Here is a 24,127-nt window from a genome sequence, read left to right as displayed (position 1 = left end):
TTTTAGTAAACTCTTTAATGATGTGCCCACTTTATGATCTTCTGACCACTGGCTCCAAAAGGAAGGGTGGGAAAGAAAGAGGCAGAAGAGTTTAAAGAATGAATGAATTGAAGTGGCCTTTCCTTCGGTAGGATAACATCTGATGACTCCATTCCTCTAGGATGCATACAGTTAAAAGCAAGCATAGGCTCACATTCCAGCTATTAATGGCTTCTCCTGACTATGGACATTCTTAGAATGTGTTTTTCAGGGATTTTGAGAATTTGTGGCAACTTCTATTTCAGCCATATCACATGCCTTAGTTTAAACCGTCCATTTTCCCAAGATAGCCTTGCCCCGTATTATCTGATACTAACTTTTCTGTCTTCGAAGCTCCAACTTTAATCCCATTTTTTCCACAGAGCATTTCCAAATTCCTCCATTTGGAATTATTCTCTTTCTTAATTTTTTTAATTTTTTTAAAAATATATTTTATTGATTTCTTACAGAGAGAAAGGGAGAGAGAGACAGAGTTAGAAACATCAATGAGAGAGAAACATCGATCAGCTGCCTCCTGCACACCCCCCACTGGGGATGTGCGCAACGCAGGTACATGCCCTTGACCGGAATCGAACCTGGGACCTTTCAGTCCGCAGGCCGACGCTCTATCCACTGAGCCAAACCGGTTTCGGCTATTCTCTTTCTTCTTTATACTACCATAGGCCGTGTGTGTGTGTGTGTGTGTATGACTATTGTATTCACTTGTTCATTCTACCAAAAAGTATGCACTTAAAGCATATCCAGTGTCAGGCACAGCTAGGTACTGCAGTCAGAATGAGGAGAAAATTCAGGTCTGTGTCCCATTGTAATGAAGCATAAAGACTAGAAGAGGAGACAGAGATATAATCAGTCTTGAATGTATGATTATGAAGAAGTTTAAAAGAATCTAACCAAGTTTTCTGAGATGGTTTCTCTGAGCAAGGTACCTCTGAAATGGTCTGAAGGATAAGAAGGCAAGGAACAGGTGATGAGTGGTAGGGATGGGGCAACTGCAAATTCTCATCACAGTGCAAGCAAGGGTGGCTGAGAGGGCACTCCAGGCACTGAGCAAAGGCAGCGTGGCTAGAGGCTGTGGAGGAGATGGAACTCCAGAGGGAAGCAAGGGTCAGACTTTTCTTAAAGGATTTGTGTCTTTTTGCTAAGGGCAATAAGAAATTATTGATGAATTTCAAGTGGGAGAAGTTTACACAATCAGTATAAGAACCAGGGTATATACCCACCTCTGCCATTGTATTATAAATTCCTTGAAGAAAGAGGCTATATCAGTGATGGCGAACGTATGACACGCGTGTCAGAGGTGACACGCGAACTCATTTTTTTGGTTGATTTTTCTTTGTTAAATGGCATTTAAATATATAAAATAAATATCAAAAATATAAGTCTTTGTTTTACTATGGTTGCAAATATCAAAAAATTTCTATATGTGACACGGCACCAGAGTTAAGTTAGGGTTTTTCAAAATCCTGACACGCCGAGCTCAAAAGGTTTGCCATCACTGGGCTATAACTTATTTAGCCTTGAATACAGGAAAACGTCTATAAAAGACTAAAGGCAAAAGACTAGATAAATGTATTTATTCTTGAATGCTTAGAGGAAAAATATAAAATATATATAACTTGAATAAGTTATACAAAGGCTGCATCAATTGTTTTCAGTAAGCATAACTTTAAAGTTATTTTTTTAATTTTACTTTTTGAGTTATCAAATGGGCTATCAACTGCTATTTGTATATTCTATTACAAATTTTCTTCTATTTCAGTAACATAACTCCAAATGTTAGTAGGTAGGTATATTACCACCTAAAATAAAAGACTATAATTCCAGTGTATCTTGCAACTCCCTACAGTCATAGCTAAATCTAGCCAATGAGATATTAGTGGATGTGTTGCATGAAACTTTGGGAAGATTTTTTAAAAGGGGGAGGTGGGCCTTCCTACTTTTTTCTTGAAAGGTAGATGAAATGTCTGGAGATCAGGAAGCCATTTTGTGATTAGGAGAATGGAAACCATGAGCTAAGAAAATTGAAGTAAAATATTATAGTTTAGGTCTCTGATTGCTTTCTGGAATTACCATACAAGCTTTGGATTGTCTCCTTCAGACATCTTTCATGTGAAATAAGAAATTGCAGACTTGTCTAACAAACTCTAATTGAACCTTTATTCCTAGTAGCTAAGAGCAATTTCTAATTGAGACCTAACTTTTACTTCAGGAATGTTGACTTATACACATTTGTATGAGTGACAGATATTTTAGTGGAAGAAGTTAATCTGTAAAACAGGAAATTCTAAAGTATGCTCAACTAAAATCTTGTCTACTTAATTTAGAGCTCATAATTTTTCATGAATACTTTTTATTTTATTTTTAATGAATATGGAATTAATATTCCAGGAGAAAAACCAACACATCTGGCTTCTAAGTCTGTAAAGACAATCTCTAGGGATGGTAATGCAAGCAGATTTAGGGCTTAAGGAAACATCTAACTAATTAAAAGGGACTGAGCATTTCAGAAGGATGCCAGTTTCCCAGGCCTTCTGGGAATCCCCACTGACTATGAAAGAAAACAGCTCTAAAGAACAACTTATTGAGTCTTATTAGAAGTTGCATGGATCTCTTCACTCCCTTTTGGACAAAATTAACACAGAACCTTGAGCCTCCTTTATAGCTTCACAGTCTCCAGCTGGAGCTATCTAGAGATGCTAGACCAGTACTATCCAATACAAATACCAAGTGAGCCATATATAACATGTAATTTTAAATTTCATGTTAACCCTATTTTAAAAAGTAGAGAGAGGTAAAATTAACATTATATGTTATTTAATACAAAGATGAAATAAATATAAAAATTATGAATGCGATGTTTTATATTCCTTTATTTGTACTAAGAATTTACAATCTAGTGTGCATTGCACTTACAGCACTCCTGCAGTGGAAACTGGTATTCAAAAGCTGCATTGGACTAGTGACTGCGCATTGGACAGGACAGCTTTTGACCTGACCTCTTCTGTGTTTCTCTTTCGTCCACTGTGTCATTACCTGCACTTCTAACAGCCTTGCCTTTCCTATTTTAACTTTCTCTCTTTGACTTCCCCTATTGCTTAATTGCTTCCCCTATTGGTTAAAAGAAAATTTTATCTTTAAATTCCTATAGTACATAGACACCATTCTTTAATTTTTAGCCTGATTTCTATTTTAATGGAAGTAGGGAATACCCCATACCAATAAACCAGAAAGCAATGCAATTTAATAGCCCTTCCTTCCCCTCTCCCTCTGTTATTTGGAATGCAGCTAACAAAAGAAAAAAAGTGAATTCTACCTTCTTTTTCCATACTACAGAAGTCTTAAATATGTTGAATTTAATCCATTCACTAGATCCCAGTAAAATATTACTCTAACCTACTTATTACTACACAAATATTCAGTTAAGACACTGTTCAGGGATTAGTGAAGATAATACTTATATTTTGTTAAATCCTTTTCCTCTCTGAAACCAGTTTATCTTTCCCGCCAATACCTTCCTGGTGTCCATATATAATGAGCTCGCCCTAGTCCAACTTAGAAACACATTGGATTGGCCCTTTCATCCACGCCTATTGCTACTTGTGTCCCTAAGGTGCAAGCTCTCCCCACCTCTGCTCAGATCACCAGAGCAACTGTTAATACCGCAAACGTGACTTCCTGCAAATCCTTCACTGATTCCTTATTGCCCAGGGCAGTGGTCGGTAAACTCATTAGTCAACAGAGCCCAATATCAACAGTACAACGATTGAAATTTCTTTTGAGAGCCAATTTTTTTAAACTATATAGGTAGGTACATTGTTATTAACTTAATTAGGGTACTTCTAAGCTGGCCTTTGCTAAAAATGTCTTCAATCTGATTGAGGTACGTTCGCTGAGGTTGACCCCTTCCAACTCTCCCATCCACACTCGTCTTGTATACTTGTTTTGTCTATCTCCTCTCGTTCATCCTCTCTATATGTCCAAACCTTCTCAACATACAGGGCAGCTAAAAAATGTTTCATTTTATAATAATAAAGCCACCACCACAAAATAATTACAATCCTTAAATTGATGACAAAAATACCTGTAGGATTTGCAGCTGGTTGGAAAAATACAGGTAACTTTATGCTTCAAGTAGGTACTTTTGTCACCCGTGTGATTTGTGGATGCGACTAGCACTAACCACTGCACAATGAGACTGCTGACTGACTGGCTCACTCAACTCCTGCAGGAATCACATGCGCCTCCCCAGCGCTGTGTCTCCCACGGCCGCCTGCGGCACGTCTCCTGTCAACCGACCGACCTACACTCCCCACTTCTTTTAATGCCACTTCTTCAAAATAGACTCGCCCAGGCTGAAAACCGACTTCTGCGCATGGGCCACGAAGTTTCAATCGCACTGTACGTGTGCGCCCGCACGTGGTATTTTGTGGAAGAGCCACACTCAAGGGGCCAAAGAGCCTCATGTGGCTCGTGAGCTGCGGTTTGCCGACCACTGGCCCAGGGGATTCACTGTCATCCTTTACTAGCCCCCTTTCAAATGGGTTCTCCTTAAAATGCTAGTGTCACATGAATGGCTGTCATTCTCTGGGAGACCCTACTTTAACTATTGAACTACATGAGTTCCCTGGAAGTTAGCATGTTACTTACATCCCATGTCCTTCTGTGTGGGTCTTCCATGCACCAGGGATGCCCTTCCCATGTGCCTGTGAGCTGCTGCCATGTGCCATCTCCATCTTCACCTGGACCTGGACTCAGGCAGAATTAGAGCTGCCAACCTTTGTGACTACTTCAATTTTGGCACTTCCCAGCTTTCTCAGTAACTGCATATTTTAAAAAGCCTGTCTCTTTTATTAGTAAATAAGGATGTAGGATCCATGTCTTATTCACCAAGGCTAACACTATCCTTGGTACCTGGTTGGTAATCAATAAATGGTTGTGGAATGAATGGATAAATGAATGGATAAGTAACATATATATGTTCATCTCTTCCATGACCACTTACACAAGCTTTCTGCTCTCCTTTAGTCATTTTAATGTTTCAGAACTACTATATGATCCTCTGTGCCTCCACACATCTACTCATGTCTTTGCTCTTGCCTGGCATATTATTTCCCTTAATTTCTTATCATCTGAGATAACAGTTCCTCTAAAGTTCAGCATCCCTCTCTTGCTCATGTAATATTCTTTTTTTCTATGAAGCCTTTACCACTACAGCCCACAGTGATTCCCTCTTCATTAATTTCCTGCAGAAACCATTGTCTATAATGATTAAACAGTATTCCCTGCTTAATATAGCTTTTAAACTTCTTATGATTGTCTCCTGTGTCCACAGCTAAAGTAGTACATTCCCTTTGAGAAGAGATCCTGTTTTTCACCTTTGGTTTTCTCATTGTGTGGGCAGTCCCAGGGCTTTGGCCTTCTCCGAAGATTAACCAATGTCTCCTGAGTTAAGAAAATATAATAACCATGTGAATGAAACTCGCCTTCTTGTGTAAGGTGTTTCTAACTTTAGAAATGTCACTCTTTGCTATTTTAAAGTTTTTTTTCTTTCTTCTTTAGTTTTCAAATGCCTAAAGTTTCAAGAAAAAGAAAAGGAAATTAACTTTGATATCATGTCCATTTGCCCAGAAGGGTCCTTCAGAGAAGTGTGTCCATGAAAGCAATTTTCATGTTGATGAGACCTTTTGGGAATTATGCCATAGAATCAAAGACCATGAAGCTACTGAAATAAAAGTTTAGCAGGCTCCACTTATTGAAAGCAAATTAAGACCTTGTAAATAAATGTTGTATGGAACTTAGAAGGTCTACCCTCCTCACAATTATTAATAAATGGTCTATTTATATCAATCTATTTGCTGATTAAGATAGCCTTTACAGATATTACATTTGTTTGTTAACATTTATTACAGACCCACTTTCAAGTACATTCCAAACACACACACACACACACACACACACACACACACACACACACACTCCCCACCCCTTTCATCTGTATCCCTCTCTTGCTCATGTAATATTCTTTTTGATATAAGTAGTATTTGGTAAGCAAAAGGAGATTCAGTCTCTAATACACTCCTCAATGAATTCATAGACACATTCAATGAAGAAGAATTTATCTCTAACATGGCAATGGATTACTTACAGAATTTATCTAAAAGGCTATCTAAAAAGTTAAGCTTATTTGCCGTCTTGAAACTAGTTTCTAGGTAGTAGACATACAACCACATGGGGAGGAAGTACTTCTGTTCAATTAATAAAAAATGATGACAAATCCCAAGTCTTAATAAAACTGTTTTTCTCACCATAGAGAAATGACACAATTTTCCTTAGGTCATAGATCATTTAAATTGTAAAGGAAATTTTTCAAAGAAAATTTTATCTTTAAAATATGTTTATAGTCCATAGACACCATTCTTTAATTTTTACCCTGATTTCCATACCAATAAATAAACCAGAGAGCAATGCAATTTAATAGTCCCTCCTTTCCTCTCTCCCTCCCTTTGTCTCCCTCTGTTATTTGGAATGCAGCTAACAAAAGGAAAAAAAAAGTGAATTCTACCTTCTTTTTCCATACTACAGAAGTCTTAAGTATGTTGAATTTAATAAAGAAAGAAAACATTAAAAGGATACATATTTTAACCATTTTAATTTGACTTAATACTCTAATACGTACAGTGCGATTGAAACTTCGTGGCCCATGCGCAGAAGTCGGTATTTTGTGGAAGAGCCACACTCAGGGGGCCAAAGAGCCGCATGTGGTTCACGAGCCAAAGTTTGCCGACCACTGCTCTATATCATCTAAATTCAATGACTCACTAGCCAGCAAGAACTGATCTGGGCTCAGCTGATTTCAATTCTACAGACAACTACATGGTGATTACAAGAGGGTAAGGGTGGGCAGGTAGAAGAGTGTAAAGGGGAGATAAATGGTGATGGAAAGAGACTTGACTTTGGATAGTGAACACTCGATGCAATATACAAATGATGTATTATAAAATTGTACACTTGAAACCCATGTACTTTTATTAACCAATGTCACCCCAATAAATTCAATAACAAATTTAAAAATTCCAAAAAACACTGTACTAGTCTGGTCCACCTGCCTTTCTAACAACCCATTTCCATAAAGCAACACCCTCAATTTCTAATTTTAGTTTCTTAAAGTGCAGTGAAATTTACAGTCACCAATGACTCTGCAGATTTTTCCAGGTTTTTTTCCCCATACTTAAACTGATAGTTTTGCTTTGGGGTACTTATATTTCTAAGAACTTTTCATTTGCTTTAATGGAAACTCTTTCTTTCTGTCCCTAAGCATTTCAAAATGTACTTAGACTATGTTATTACAACAGCAATTATTACTTGCCTAAACATATTTGGGAATGAACAATTAACTCCCACACAACATGAGAGGAGGACACCAGATGACAGATGGTAGCCCATTGCTATAAGTCTTCAGCCATCAGGCCTGGGGTATCACTCCCTGTATTTCACAAAGGGAATGGTGAGCTTTGATTAATATGTAAAGCTGGCTTTAGGGGAGGGCAGTTACATGAGTTCAATGAAAATTTTGCAATATATCTAAGTAACGGACAAAAGTAATTATCTTAAGAAGAAAATATCTGTTAAGGCACTTCTTTTAAATATGTTGTTTAATTAGTTGCTTTTGTTTTTATTTTTGTCAGGTAATCTAATGTGAAAAACAAGAAATAAAACTTAATGACTCATTTAAATCTCCCTGTTGTTGACTTAGCTACATGTTACAATTATTTATCTTTTTTCCTTTCTGCTTATCTTCAACTGCATAAGTGTCTTCTGACATTGCTTTTATACACTAGGCCTTCCTTGGGATTTAAATGTCAAAGCACAGAGACATGGCATGCCACAAGCAAATATAGCTTTCTTTTGTCCTAATACATGCAATACATCAAAGACGAATAGGCTGCTGTTGAATCTTAAAATGGTTAATTTGACTTTTTTCTTTGCCTTTTTCTCTTAGGAGAGTTATCTCCTCTGGCATTTCACGACTGTGTTTTCTTTTTAAACATAAATTTTGTCACTCTAGTCCTTTACTTGTATTTAAAAATAAAATCACTTTGAAATCACTTCAGATAGATGAATGGAACAGGGGCTCCCCTGGGTGTGACACTTCAGGGTCACTGAATGTGTGTTTTTGTGCTGGATCAATGACGAAGGCTTACATGCCTAGGTGTAGACAGGAAAGTCCTCTCAGGGTCCTTATAAAACAAACTAAATGTCTCTGGCAATGGAGTTCAAGATCAAAGGGGAGCCTAAATTAGCCCAGAAGGCCAAGAAAGTCTATCCACCGAGCCATGCATCTAATACAAGAAATGCATCCAATCTAGCATGAGCAAACAGGGCTTTCCAAAAACCTACTACTAATTCAATTTAGCCCAAAGAGAGAAAGAAAGAACATGGCCATTTGTAATATAAAAGCAATGGGATCCAAGACAGGAAGGAACTGAGATAAAGTGCAGAGACAACATGAATATATCTACAATAAAGATTCACAACATGTACTGTCATGTAAAAAAAAATCAAAACTGGATTAGGTACCTAGTACTTTTTTCTGGGTGTTTATTTGAGTTGGTGGTCTGGTTTTAGGACCCTATATATGTACATTTTGTTCTCAGGGTGTTTCTTAGGGGTGTTCTTTCTGCAAAGGGAAATCTGGCCTCAAGCCTGGAAACTCCTTGTTGGTTCTGGTTCTCCGGGAATGAGTTCCAGCTGGCCTGTTCCTTGCTGCTTTGGAATCTGATGGAATCAGAGTCATAATGATGTCAGAATTTAACAGGCACAAAGTTTGAAACAATGTGAAGTTTATCTGAGAAATATTTTGCCTCCTTTACCAGTTTCATGCAATTATCATAGCATCTATTGGTAAAAGACAAAACGTTTCCCAATGTATAAGAGGTGCTAGCACAATTTGACACCAGCTGGCTTGATGACATGAACAGCTCTTAAGAACCCACAGAAAGGGGTGGCCATCCTGGAGGTATACGAACTGTCCTGAGAGAGGATGGCAGTTTGCAGTTAGCACCTTATGGACCCTACCAATGAACAAAAGAGACAGACATTACAATGAAAAACAAACAACAAAAAAACCCACAACATTTTTTAAAGTAGTTAATGAAAAAACTGGGAAATTCCAAAATTGAAGTTGTCAGAGGGATGGCAGCTGCAATTCTGCCTGGGTCTCCAGGTGAGGATGGGACTGCACACAGGAGCAGCTCACAGGTACATGGGAAGGGCATTCAGACATGGGCATAAGCAGTGCCACTGCAGAAATAGCCATGGTTGAGACATGGGCCTTCCCTTTCTGACAGTGGACGTCATTTTTAGATATTTTAAGTCAAAGTTTTGGCTTTTTTTTCCCACCCATTTTTTTTCTTGTACTGTTTCTGTCCACTCAGTGAATCAATGGCATTTCCACAGGGAACCTGGACTGGGAGAGTTCACCTCTGGACTCTGGACTAGGACAAAAAGTTTGGAGATGTGAGGATTCAATTTTGGCAAGGTAGTCTAAAATTAAGGAGATTTGGTTTGGAAGAGCTAGGTCTTGGAGAGCAGAGAAGATGAACCCAAAGTGTTAGGACAGTTTAAATTCTGATCAATGATCCTCCCTCTGCCATATCAGCATTAAAGTGCCAGAAAGGGGTGCTCACACTCCGTGTGATCTTTTGTAAGTATTTATAGACTGAATGAATCTCAACAGAGACTTAGAAATCCTATGGCGTTGGTGGCTTGTGACTCCACTTTGCCTTTGGGAATCTGATTTATGGAGAGCCTCATGACAGCCTGCGGTGAGTGCCATAGAGTACATATAGAGGCAAGACATGCTGAGGCAAAGAGGGGGCCTAAGATAGCTATTCCCACACCCCACACCCTCACACATACCATGAAGACTTTCAACTTGTTTGCAGTTTGCAGGAGGTCTAGAAATCACTGTGTGTTCCTGTGGGAGCTAAAAGAATGCTTAGATGGCTTTCTGGTACGCCAGGGAAAGAGATTTAGGAGAACAAGGGCAAAGAGCACATCGATCTTGAGTGACCAACCATCCTAATTTACCCAGATTGAAGGGTTTCTCCCAGCACAGAGTTCTCAGTACTAAAAGGGGAACAGTCTTAGACAAATTGGGCAAGTTAGCGCCTTACACAGACCCCCAAACCTGAGCCTAGCAGTAGCCAAGGCATACCACAAGGCCAGAGCGGTAGGCAGTTGGGACAGAGGGCGACCCCTGAAGACTAAGCAGGCTGAGGACCTTCCGGGAGCCCAGAAGGAACTTGAGGAGAGCACATGGAACAGAATCCACTCCTCTGATTACAAGATGTTACATAAGTTGGCTGGTTCTGACCCAAGGGCCATGCTGCTGGGGTCAAGAAAGACATTTGAAATGGGGTAAGAGCCCAAACAGGGAGATTGACCTCTGAGTGAACTTGAATATCATACTGACTGAGAAAAAATATATACATATATTATATGTTAGGATACCCAAATACATGTGTTCAAATATTTAGTTTTTCTGCTATGGGTTGGCAGTGGGAGCTCATGAGCAAATGAAGATCAATTTTTAAAAATAAATAACATTACATTGTATTCATTTAAGTTAGGCCTATACATTTTAGCCTTGCTTTTACAGAAATGCATGACCTCCTTCTGAACTGATAATATTCATCTCTTTCTTTGTTGTTCACCTTTCTAATAGTCAGCTTAGTTTTGAAACGTCACTATATCTATCCATCCCTCCTTTAAAGGCTCCTATAAAGAAATTCTCTACTTCTTTTCTTTCAAGGAAAAAAAAATCAAACAAACTGGGTACATGTTCTTGAAAAAGAAAGCACTGAAATAAAAACTAAAAACTGGGACTGTGATTGTGCACTTCTATCCAAAGATATAATGAAGACTTAATTACCAACTCAGAAATAGGATCCAGTCTATTCAGAATTTCTCGAGGAGTAATTTTATAGGCTGGGATATTTACTCTTCCTCTTCCGCTCCCTGTGCTATTCAGAATGTTTACTGGCTTTGTTTCTTAATATATTTACAAGGGAGGTGACAGGAAAGCTAAGATTATAATCCTGATGAACTACTTTCACCAGTTTTCCTACCAGATGCTGGTTCTGACAACACGAATGTGCTCTGGTCTCTAAATAGCCACTCAGTGCCCAGGTGCCAGTCTCTAGGGGACATCACTGACATGCAACTTAATAGACCCCCAAAGAAATGTATCCTCTTTTCTTTCAAAGCCATCAATACACTTGGGAATTTTCTCTCCGTGTTTGGTAAAGAGAAGGTATTGGTTGATTTGAGAAATAGAAGATGGGGGTGGGGGGGGGGCACAAAAAAACAGCTGCTGTTGGCTTCAAGAAAAATAAAGCTTGACTCCAATGACTTGAATACACAAGGATTATTTTTTTTTTTCACATAAAAAGGAGTGAAGGTGATTTCTGACTCCAGTTCACTCAAGCTTGAATTTTCTTGACTGCACAGCTCCAGGCATGGTGTCTGCATTGGAAAAAGGAAAGTGTAGGGCAGGGTGACAGCTGAATCAGGAAATAAAAGCTTTTCTCAAGAACACCATAGCTGACCTCTGCTTATCTCTCAGTGGCCAGCACCGTGTCACATGGCTACTCCTGACTATGGCAAAGAAAAATTACCTCTCTGGCAGCTAAGCCACGAGGGTGGTCTTAGGATTGATATACAAGTCACAACCAGCAAAACAGGCTTTACTATTACTCACAAAATAGATACATTTTTCCAAATGAGGCATGAACACCACCTACTTAAATTCAAAATATTTCAACAGCAGCTTCTTCATCCCATATGTCCTTATAAGAATTACAGACAAGGCATCAAGCAGTAAGTCCTCATAGATTCTCATGTTCCAAGGCTGCAGGGCTCTCTTCCTTTACAGATTCTGACCCACACCTGCCAGGGCCCTCCCGGGACTTACTCCAGCAGCCCATCCCCTTCTCTTCCTCTCTTCCTCTTCTCCACCCTCCCTTCCCTTCTCCCCTCACTTCCTTTGAAATGCCCCATGATCTTGTTGTAGTTCTCTCTGGCAGGAGCAAGTGAATAAAGCTAACTTTAGTTGTAAGAGTGTTTCTGCAGGGATTTGGCTCATATTTCACACCTGAAAAGAGGTTAGAGAGAAGTGGGTTGAGAATAGGAACTATAAAGGGCGTCTAAAGATGTTTGCCATAAAGAATCAACAATGTAAGGGTGCTAGGAGCAGATTAAAGATGATAATTATGCAAGGAGGAACAAAGAGGTTATGTGCTGGCTAGCTTTCTAATTTCAGAGAGTGTTCTAGCAACTGAGGATGTGCCAGAGGCCCTTCTCCCTAAGAGCAGGGTATCAATGAAAGGGTAGCGCTGGAGGCCTTTGTTGTTGGAAGATGTTTCCTGCCCTGTATTTGCCTCTTGCCCTTTCAGGTCTATGGCTTTTTAGGAAATAACAGCTGAAGAAACCAGAGGCCCTCACTCAATAGGTCAGCATGGCCATTTTATCAGTCTGCTGATATATGCTTGTTACATACTTACATCCAGGTGCCTTCTTGACAATTCAACCCAAACATATCCAATAGCCATCTCAACTCCTGCTCACCACTGAATTCATGATTCTCCCCCCCCGCCCACCAATCTCTACCATTAGCCTTCCCATCTAAGGAGACAGTAACGCCTTCCTTCCAGTTGCTTTTACCAAAACATTTCCTCTTTTCTTCTCATGCTCCACATCTAATCCATCAAGAAACATTACTAAATATATTCAGAACTGGCCACATCTCAGTACCTCTTGTGCCAACGCCCTGGTCTGAGGCCACCAGGATCTTTCATTTGGATTATGATATATAATAGCTCCCTGTTTCTACATTTTACAGGAAACAAGCCAGGTGTAAATCCACACACAAAGAAAGAAAAATAAGTTGAAATCATAAGGCATTCCAGGACACACAGCAAAACTCCCTTAGTGTCATCTTCCCCAAACTATTTCCCTAAGGTCTACTCATCAAATCATTGCAGCTGCTCCTGTTATCTCCAAACATTTTATAAAAATCACATTGGTGGAAGTGTTCGTGTTTTTTCACCCTATGTTCTCATTTATCCCCCCTCCCCCAAATAGCTTTCAAATCATCAAGCCGAAGTTTGAAGGGAGAAAAGTAAGAAAGAGCCAATGCAGGCTTACTTAGGGAGTATTTGGGTAGTTTGAAAATAAAATGGAAGAGATCAGGCAATCGCAAAATTTTAGTTAGTGGGGGTGGTGATGGGGGAATGAACAAGAGGTGAGCTAAGGATGTATCATTAAAGTGTGACCTAGTGGGTCACCAATATATGAGTTTAGCCTAAACCCACTGGTCCTCTCACCTGGCAGGCACAGACTAAATCCTCAAAGATCTCCTCAATAGTTCCAATAGGTGAATATAGTCTTGTTGTCATATTTACAAAAATACAACACTTCATAGATTAAGATTTTGACCTGAAGACATTTTAAGTAAATAAAGGAATGTGGTATTCCACACATTGGTAGTTCATGTAAAGAAGTTACTGCCTTAAAAATGAGACAAGCAGAACATGGATTCCACAGTGGTTTTAGGAAATTTGTGGGTTATCATCCATTAGAACAGGAAAGAAATTCCCTGTTCTGTTACCTGCAGGACCCTTGACAACACGGACAATGGACTGACTCTATTCCTACAGCTACAAAAAATTGAAATTTGCATTTCCCATACTACATCTTCACCAGGAAGACTATATTCCACTTTGTTCCTTTACCAAAATCTCATTCATTCTTTTGAGGTCAACTTAACTCCCACTTTTTTCATGGGAGTAACCTATTAAAATTTCAGTATCTCTCCCATACTTCTTCAGTAGCAAACAATTTAACTATAATGCTCAAGAAACATTCTGTTTGGAGTGAAACAGCAATATTGCCATAAAACCTAGCCTGTTTACAAAAGCTGAAAGAACTAACTTGGTTATTACTGACAGAAATTATTATATTATTAAAGCTACTGGCATGGAAAATGGACAAGGTAGTAAAATGTCTCCATATGCTGTATAACTATTACTCAGAAGAAAAATCTTCCTGTATGGAAAACAATTACTAAAATTTACAGATAAACATCTAATACCAGAACATATGGTTGTTAAATTTCATCTCTCAGTTTTTCTGATTATTGCTACCATTTGCTTTAGGCAGAAATAACAGTTATTACACTATATTGATGGTTCAAAATTATGAGTATATTTCTATTAAAATTGTTCATTGTTCTGTTTAAATATAAACTGTTTAGTCTGCCATTATGAGTACTTGCAAGTATGTAATAGAAATAAACACTGTGATACGTCAAATTTTATTACAAATATGTTAATGCTTTAAAAAGTTATAATCTATAGCTGTCATAAACTAATTTATTTCATATGAATAGTATTTTATTTAGATTATATGGGAAAAACTTACTTTTTTATAAATGACTTTATATATTTTTAAGATTAATCATATATCTTTGAATGACTTCCCCAAGGATATCTTCTTAAATTAAATGATATTATTAGAGATTTCAGGTATGTGTATATATATATATATATATATATATATATATATATATATATAGAGAGAGAGAGAGAGAGAGAGAGAGAGAGAGAGAGAGAGAGGGAGAGAGAGAGAGCTATGGAACTTTCATCTTTTAAAATATAAAGTTAATTACATTATTTTTCAGGATAAGATAGCCCTCTAATTTAAAAATATTTTTTAAAATCACCTAAATTCACCAGGTTAAAATCAGTACTTGGTTAAGTGTGATTTGTTTATGGGCAAAACATATGAAAATGAAATATTTTCATGCTGGAAGAAAAGGCAATTTTAGAAGCATATTAAGGTAGAGTATGTAATTCTGTCACAATATTTCCTACAAAAGAGGTATCTTTCCATTGTGTGAGAAGTCAACTCAGTTTTCCTAAAAAGCTCCTCCTGAGAGTTTATATTTTAGCACATGTATTTTATAAGCAAACTCAATTACATTAAACATTCTGCTTCTGCAAGCCCCCATACAGCCCACCAACATTTTTTAATACTTCTTTTACTTCGAGGAGGCTTTAGCTGGGACAATATGATAAGCATGAGTTGTGACCAAGACAAGGAGAGAAGGGCATCTCTGCTTGCCCTTAAAAATAAATGGAGCTCCTTTGTGTCTCAGCTGTTGATTGCAAAACCACTGACATAATGTTCACACTCATGGAGTGAGGTTGATGGAGTAAAGTGACATCACAGATTGTTCTATCATGTATATCCATGTCCTGATATAAAAGGCATTGCTACAATCACACATACAGGACCACAGGCATGGCAAAAGGCTCTTCCTGCCTAACCCATCCGAGGGGTGGGTGGGAGGGTGAGTGTTTGTTTCATCCCACAACATAAACATGAATTTGAAAAGTCTGGACAATCTGAAGCAGGATGAAAAGACCGTTTACCTGTCTATGATGGCGCACATGTCAATGCTGACGTTTGCAAAACTTCCTGGTTTCCTTTGTGCCACCTCATATAAATTTACAAGTTGATCATCCACTTGAATGAGCTGCATGCATCCTTGGAATGAAGGCTGAAGGACAGAGTGACTTGAGTTACTCATCTGGTTCAGAAAACCTGTGAGAGAGCAGAAGAAATGGAGAGGTTAAATCTGTGTATAGCACGCTTCACTCGGTTTCCTCTGGTGATGCTCCCTGATCTCAGCCATTGCCTCCAACTCTTGCTTTGTTGATCCTTGCTGGTGTTGTATTCAGTACAGAAGAATGAAGTATTGTGAGAAAGAGATATTATTTCAGGGAAAGACATAAGGGTTGAATCTAAACGAATCTTTGTCTCTGGAGTCTAGCATTCCTTATTATTTTCTCCTTGACTTCTTCTTTCTCACTCTGTCACAGTTCGTTCTATGTCCCTCTGCTGTTAATAGCTCACTGCTGTACTTCTGCCCCTGACCCTACCTACAGAGATTAGAACATAAAATTTAGACCTTTCTTAACTGTCCAAGTGCCTTCCTCTTAAACTTTCAATATTACATCTATTTCCTTAATTCTCTAGAGGCCTGTTATTTAGATGTTAAGAAGCTAAACTTACTATTATCAATTAAGATGAATCTATTTTATGGATTAACTAGAGGCCTGGTGCACAACATTCATGCACTGAGTGGGGGTGGGGGGGGTGGGGAAGCGGTGATGGGAGGGAATGGTCCCTCAGCCTGGCCTGCGCCCTCTTACAGTCCAGCACCTCTCAGGAGATGTCCGCCTACTGTGGAGGTGGGAGAGGCTCCCACCACTGCCACTGTGCTTTCTGTGAGCCTGGCTTCTGGCTGAGCAGTGCTCCCCCATGGGAGTACACTGACCACCAGGGGGCAGCTCCTGCTTTGAACATCTGCCCCCTGGTGGTCAGTGCACATCATAGTGACCAATCATTCTGCCATTTGGTCAATTTGCATATTACTCTTTTATTATATAGGATGTCTAATTCCATCCAAAGGTATATTTGCATTATAAATGATTTCTCATTTTATAAAATCCTAAGAAACATTACAAAGAATATATTTAGACATAAGGATTAGTCTGCTCTGAATGTTTACACACACACACACACACACACACACACACACGCCAAGTTTGAAAATAGATTAAAATTTTTATTACAAAACTAGAGGCCCGATGCATGAAATTCATTCAAGAGTAGACTTCCCCTCCCCCCCTTCGCCCCCCCCAGCTGTAGGCATCAGCTTTCCTCTGGCACCGGGGACCCGGGCTGGTTTCCCTTGGGCCACCCGCAGGCACCCAGAACCCCAGGCTGGCTTCCTTTGGCCCTGGCTTTGTCCTGAAGGCCATCTAGTCTAATTAGCATATTACCCTTTTATTATTACAGATAACTTTAAAATAGCATCATCAAACAATTACTATTATGACTTTTCAGTAGAGACATGCATAGGAAGTTAGTATGCATAGAAAATTAGTAGGCCATAGGAAATAATATATCTCTAGAAAGTCCCCAAAAGCATTTCCTTTTCGTATAGCTCCCTACATCAAATTGACCTACCAGAACAAATTTAAACTGTGCTAATTTGCTTAAAAATCTGGTTATTCGCATATTTATTTCAATCAAATAATATATGTACAGCAAAAAATAATTTCTACATAATGGATTAAGATCAATACCTGCCATTAATTTATTAAAAGTAAATTTTCAATAAAAAATCTTAAAAAATTGATCATTAAATTATTTTTTAAAGTGTCCTATTTTGTTTGACTGCTAATAGTAGTTAAGAAGAATAGAAAACTCCTTCTCACTTTATTAATGGTTTATAATATTTAAAGTTTAATAATTATTATTTGAACCTCTTTAAGGGTTAATCACAGAGGTGGAGTATATCCTTTTCCATCAATAGAATTCTATGTAAAAATAGGATTTAACTTAAATGAATTCATTGACTTAAAAATTAATATAAGACTCTATTTCAATGTCAAGCATATAGCTCATCTATATATTTTTTTCTAAGTCACATTTTTTTATTTGCATTTACTTAGTCCCCACTGAAATTGCTGATCTTAGAGAAGTCATCTATTTAGAAGAGCTGTATGCATACCCATGCTTTTAAATCTGTTCAATCAAAATAATATTGAAAGAAGTTAATGTCTACACTTAGCAGAAAGTAAACATCCAGCTGTAATGTTAATGACTATTCTTGACAAGATGATCGTTTGGTTCTGTTGTTGAATACTAGGAAGTCTCTAAATATCCATTGTGGCTTAGAAATATTCCAAAATGAGTAGATCTATTTGGGAGAACATGACCTTTTCTGATGCAAAGCAGCTACATAACACAGATTGCTATGAATTGAATTGGGTATAATTAAGTTCATCAAACAACACTTCATCAGTAACCCATAACAATGTTTTGTTTGGTCCTAAGGGATTTTTGAATTTGAAAGTGTCAAGTCCTTTCATTTTTCTACATGGAATACATTCTAGTAGAAGACAATTATAGGGCATACTACTAAATTGCTTTAAACATTTAAGTTTCCCCCCATCTCCTTGTATTATCTTTAACATTTCTAAGAGGGACTCCATTAATTCACACCATCTTTGAGACCCCTTCAACATTAAATTAGGGTTGATCTCTGTAGTCAGTAAAAAACTGTGGAAGTGGTGGCTGTGGAAAACTAGACTTCCAAGGCTAGTTTTCAACTTGATCTCTGAGACTGCTAACCCTGAAAAGTCAGTCATCATACTTGAGCAATCTTATGGAAAGGCCCATGAGAGGTAAAAAATCATGAGTTTAAGCCACTACATTTTGGAGTGATTTGTCATGTAATAATAACCAATAATGAATTTGGTACTGAGAGAGAACTGTAACTTAAATCTAAAAATGTGACAGTGACTTAGGGGCTAGGATGTCCAAATAAGTTGGATGGGCCTGGAAAGTACTGTTACTTGAAGCCTAAAGGCTTTAGAGTTTGTTGGAAATGGCTTGAAAGAAAGTGAGGAAAAATGTTATTGGAAATGAGAGAAAACCAGATCTTGTGTTGCTGCAATGGGAAGTTTAGCAACACTGTGTTAATATGGAAAGAAAGGAGGTATACTTGAGATATTTGTAATCGAGCTAATGGCATTTTCAGACAGCGGATTCTGACATCTTTCACTTTATAGTAAAAGGGAAAAAAGAAGTGAGAAAAGCTAAAGAAAAACTGTTAAATACAAAGAAGCAGGACTTGACAGGGTTGAAGATAATGCTTTCTCAATAGCAGTCACTTCAGTTGGAAAAATGAATAAACCACATTCAGGCAAAGATCAACTACCACTAAAACATAATCTAAAGATAACATGAGATGTAACTATAAAATCCATATTAAGACTTCAAAACGTATTAGGTAGTGCCTCAAAGAACCATTCAGTCAGACAAAAATACTCTAGGAAACATATCCATATATATAAAATCCCAGCAACCAGAACGGCAGAATGTGGAACTACTGGTGGCTCTGATGCACACTGAGGCAGCCAACCAGCCTGATCTGGCCCCTGATGGGCCCCCAACACTTTGATCAGGGGTGGGGCCAGCACGAATTCGTGCACTGGGCCTCTAGTTGGTGTATATTGCAGATCCTTTGTGTTACACAATAGGGATTCTAATAATCTTAAAGACATCTTGCCCTTAGCATGTCAGCAGAAACCCAATGTTAAAATGAAACAAAAACTGTTTAATGAAAGGCTACTGATTTTTAAGAGAACTGTACTGGCGAAAACACCACAAGCTTGGACTGAAAGAACTATAGATGGTACAAAATGAGAAAATGTCTTTAGATGCTAAACTTCTACAGGCAGGAAAATACGCAGCTGTGAACATGGACTATGTTTTATTTTAAAAGGAAAGCATGGATTAGACTGGTTAAACTGAGAATCCAGAAGGCGCAACGGATTCTGCCATGGAGAATCAGTTCTAGGAAATAATAGACCTGAATTCTAACCAAGGAATTAGCAACATGTGCCTGACTGGATTTCAGAACTGCTATGGAACTCCTGTTTTTCTCCATTTGAACTGGAGAGTCTAAAGTGATAGCTCTATGCTTATCCTATCTTTGTATGTTGAGTGTGTGAGTGGCACAGAATTGTTCACAGGTCTTCAGATGAGCAGCTATAGTTGAGTAACTGCACCTGTCACTTCTGCAATGATCTATTTGTCTCACAGGTCAGCACTGATTCAGTGTGGAAGGTACTACCCAAAGGTATGAATAATAGAAAGTTAAGACTTATGGCTCTCTTGAGGATGGTTACCAGAGTTTGCCCTTTGGGACACAGAAATTCATGTCTCTTCAACATGAAAGTATATTCAACACCTCCAAAGGCCCTCCAATGTTTCATCCCATCAGAGCAAGCATGTCAAACTCAAAAGCTAACATGGGCCAAATAAACAAGGTTTAAGTTTATGTGGGCCACAAAAAACCCCCAAAGCTTCAATTTTCATAGAAACGTAGAGACATGCTAAATACAAAGAGCAGAAATAAATGAGTAACTGTTAACATAAAATAATAGAACATTTAAATAAAAATTAATATTTTTTCTTGAACATTAACTTACCAGACACTGAATAACTGGACAAATTAATAATCATAATGCAAATAAACATATTTTTTTTTGTTCTCCAAAAGCTAAATATTTCCTGTTGTGCACACTAAACAAGTCAGTCCAAGACTAATGATGTGGCAATTGCTGCTAAAATATTTGCTGCTAGTATTAGTGGAGAGAAATGGTGGGCCTGCATGTAAGGGAAATGAATGCAATACGATTATAGCAATCACTCATTAGCAAATGTTGTAGTTCATTATTAATAACTAGAGGCCCTGTGCACAAGATTCATGCACTGGGGCAGGGGGGAGGTGTCCTTCAGCCCAGCATACACCCTCTCCAATCTGGGGCCCTCGGGGGATGTCGGACTGAGGCAGTCAGACATACCTCTCACAATCCGGGACTGCTGGCTCCCAACCACTCACCTGCCTGATTGCCCCTAACCACTTCTGCCTGCTAGCCTGATCACCTCCTAACCACTCCCCTTCCAGCCTGATTGATGCCTAACTGCTCCCCTGCCAGCCCGATTCCCCCAAATGCCCTCCCCTGCCAGCCCGATCACTCCGAACTGCCCTCCCATGCTGGCCTGGTCGTCCACAACTGCCCTCCCCTACCGGCCATCTTGCACCGGCCATCTTGTGACCACATGGGGGTGGCCATCTTGTGTGAGGGTGTGATGGTCAAATTGCATATTACCTCTTTATTATATAGGATTATGTATAACAGGATATTATAAAAATTAAGTTATGAAATTTTTATTAAAATGTTTCTTACATATTGTTATATTGGCTGGGCTACAAACATATTCGTTGTGGGCCACCTGGGGGCCATGAGTTAGACATGCTTGCATTAGAGCATCTGCTCAAAATTCTGTAATTCATTATCTAAGTCAAGTTCATATACAAATGAAGCTCCTGGGATGTCCAAGAGGAAAGAAAGCTGTTTAGGTGCAGTTACTGTGACTCCCAGGGCTTACTAATAAATGGCATTAAGAAGCTTCACCTTGGTTTCTTGGACTACTTGCTGTGGGAAAGTCAGACCAGGTGTCCTAGGAACCTCCAGTAGTCTGGTGGGGAGGCACCAGGGACGGGGTGGGGGGGCGCGGAGAAAATAAGACCCACTCCTAACAGTCAGCAGCAAATAGCTAGCTTTGTGAGCAAAGCCATCTTGAAGTGGGACCTCCAATCCTAGTCAAGCTCTGAGATGACTGTGGCCCTGGGACACATAACTTCAACCTCATAAAAACACTTCAAGCCAGAACTTCCTAGTCAAGTTGCTCCTGAATTAGAAGTTGCTCCCACAGAAAAAGGAGAGTAAATTATTACCATGCTGAGCTACTGAGTTTTTGGGTTGTTCTATGCAGCTATAGAAAACTAATTCAGATTATAACTAATAACTCCTGCCATCACTTTCTCAAATAGTTTTTTTAAAATTAGAAGTTGAATAACAAAACCTTAGTCGGCAAAACAGTGACTGGTGGATTGCTGACCATTCCTTTATAGTTAGCAATGGGTTAAAGATATTGTGTCTCTGAGACTGAAATTCCTAGTGCCCTAACTCCCTTTGAAATGGAGGAGAAAATGTTATTTACTTCCTGTGTTTGTTCCCTGTATGTACAAATATAAGGTCACTAAAAATATCAGTGTATTAGTGTCTGTGATACTTTCAGTGATGACTCTGAAGCTTAGGAATTGACCTATTTAATAGATTAACAGCAGGAGTGTTTGGAGATATAAATTTGCAACTGAGAATATGAGGGTCAGAAATAAATAGATACAAAATGGATAGAAAGTTAACCTTAAAAAACATTGCCAATTTAGTAGAAAGAGTATATAGAATAAAGAGGTAAACTTTTGTCTGTTTTGGCTTAGATTTTAAATTTATTATATCTATGAATTTGGAATAAAACATGCAATATTCATGCACGGGTCATTGTTCCTGGGCTCTACGATCTGACAATGTGTTCTAACACCCACAGTGAATTGTGATCCTGCCTGCCTCAATTTCATTTCACTCTCAGTAAACAGGGACACCTCCTCGCCTTATAGGGTCATTATACTTATGTTGCCTCACTGCCATGTTTGAGATTTCCATTTCAAGACTTAGGATATAAAAACTTGATACCTGATTTGAAGTCCACTCAGTATTTATTATTCTTACTGACAAAAGAAATACATGCAATTTCAAGGTTTTAAAATTTTAATTCAGATATACATCAGTGAAAAGCATGCTGATATTTCTTTTGACAGTAAAATGCCAATCTAAAGTGTTGTAAATTATAACGTTAACCTGATGGGACGTAAAGAGCAAACAAGAGGCAACAGGGTTGAAAATTCCACATGTCTAAAATAACGTGCATGCCAAATTTATCTTTATTTACAGTTATTTTAAAGTTGGAAAGTTTGGGAGGTCAGAGAGAGGCTGGTGGAATGCTGTGAGTATGCTAAAAAAACATGCAATGTCATCCTTTTAATATAATCTTAGATGATTCTGAAAAATGTCTACCACCAATCTCTATTGTTTACCAAGCTTCCTGAATAATTCACTCTGTTGGGAATGTGGGTCCAAGCAAGCAGAGTGTTAGACATGAGCCCAGTGGTGGCTGGCACCTCCACAGTGAGAATAGCCATGCAGCGCACCCATCTGGTGTGGCTGTGAACCTAACTCCAATACAGGTTGATTGAATAAATAAATAAATCTACTGAGGACAGTGGAACCAGATTCTCATTGTTAGGAAAGGAGGGTACAAATGTAAAGTGGAAAATCTAAATGGATACTATGGGTTTGGTTTAGAATTTAATCTACCAGTGTGCACTTATGCATTTCAGTGAATTTAGATAGATGTAGAAATAAATCTAGCTGGAATCGTGTGTGTGCTCAATATAGAGCTAATTTCTACCATGCCCTGAAGACAATCCAGGAGCAGGGTTATCCCTATAGTTCAGGCCTCAGTTTCTCTACTGAATAAAACCAGCTCATTGGAGAAATGGTTGACTCCAGAGCTGCGTCAGGAAAAGCACAAAAACACAATATGAGTCTGAGATATTTGCTGAATAAGAAAGTAAAAAAGTGCTCAAAAAATAATGATGTCATGTCAGAATGACATAGGAGCCAGCCTGAAGAAGGCTTCTACTGATCAAAGCTGGACAATTTGAGTGCAAAATAAATAACTGGACCATCAAAATATATTTTGAGTATCAAAAGAAAGGATATTATAAAGGAAGGAAAGAAGGAAGGAAGGAAAAGAAAAGGAAGGAAAGATGGAAGAAAGAGAGAGAAGAGGGAGGAGAGAAAAATAAAGAAGGAAATTAATTTATATATCAAACTTCATTGACTAGAATAGGAATCCATGAGTAACCTACATGAAAATGAATAACTAAATGGGGAGAATAGAAATCTCTTCCTATAGTACTATGCTAACTAATAAATATAAAAGGCATGTTGGAATTAGCAAGTCACCATTTGGCCACTGTCATAATAATAATTCGTTCAGGGAAGAAATATTAATTGATGCTCAAATGTATGGGTAAAAGTTGGATGAGGAACAGAGTCTCCAAGTGTCTTTCTAAAAACATATTTATTGATTTCAAAAAGGAAACTAGTTATTTTATAGCAGAGAACCCTGGAAGACATCTTTGTAATCAAGTAATACAAGTTATCACCATCAGTCAAGGGACTGGATAACATTCTGGGACACCTGATAAGATGCAATGAGAACAATACAACATCGCCTGGTGGTACTCCTGCCCCAAAATACATATCTTAAGTCCAGAAAGGAGGAAACATCAGACAGACCCAAACCAAAATGATCTTCAGGAATGATAAGGTTGTGAAAGTAAAGAATCACGACCCATGATTTACAACAATATAAATAAGAAGCAATTTTTACGTCGATGAAAGACCTTTGGGGTGTTTTGAAAGGGAGAGGAACAGACAGTTAATGGTTAAAGCTTCTCCAAGTATATTTG

The 24,127-nt window shown here is 38.4% G+C and overlaps 1 protein-coding gene across 1 annotated transcript in view; it reads right to left on the bottom strand.

Annotated features, from left to right (window-relative positions):
- CNTNAP2 (contactin associated protein 2) overlaps positions 1 to 24,127 on the bottom strand; it is a 1,809,641-nt gene that overhangs the window by 773,240 nt on the left and 1,012,274 nt on the right. The window contains exon 10 of the mRNA XM_081102720.1: positions 15,534 to 15,705. Within this exon, the coding sequence (XP_080958846.1) occupies positions 15,534 to 15,705 (172 nt within the window). The remainder of the gene's footprint in view (positions 1 to 15,533; positions 15,706 to 24,127) is intronic.

This window comes from Myotis nattereri, assembly GCF_964212035.1.
Source record: "Myotis nattereri genome assembly, chromosome: 11".
Classification (NCBI taxonomy): Eukaryota; Metazoa; Chordata; class Mammalia; order Chiroptera; family Vespertilionidae; genus Myotis; species Myotis nattereri.
The sequence above is the reverse complement of the archived record's forward strand: the minus strand, read 5'-3'. Positions and strand labels throughout refer to the sequence as shown.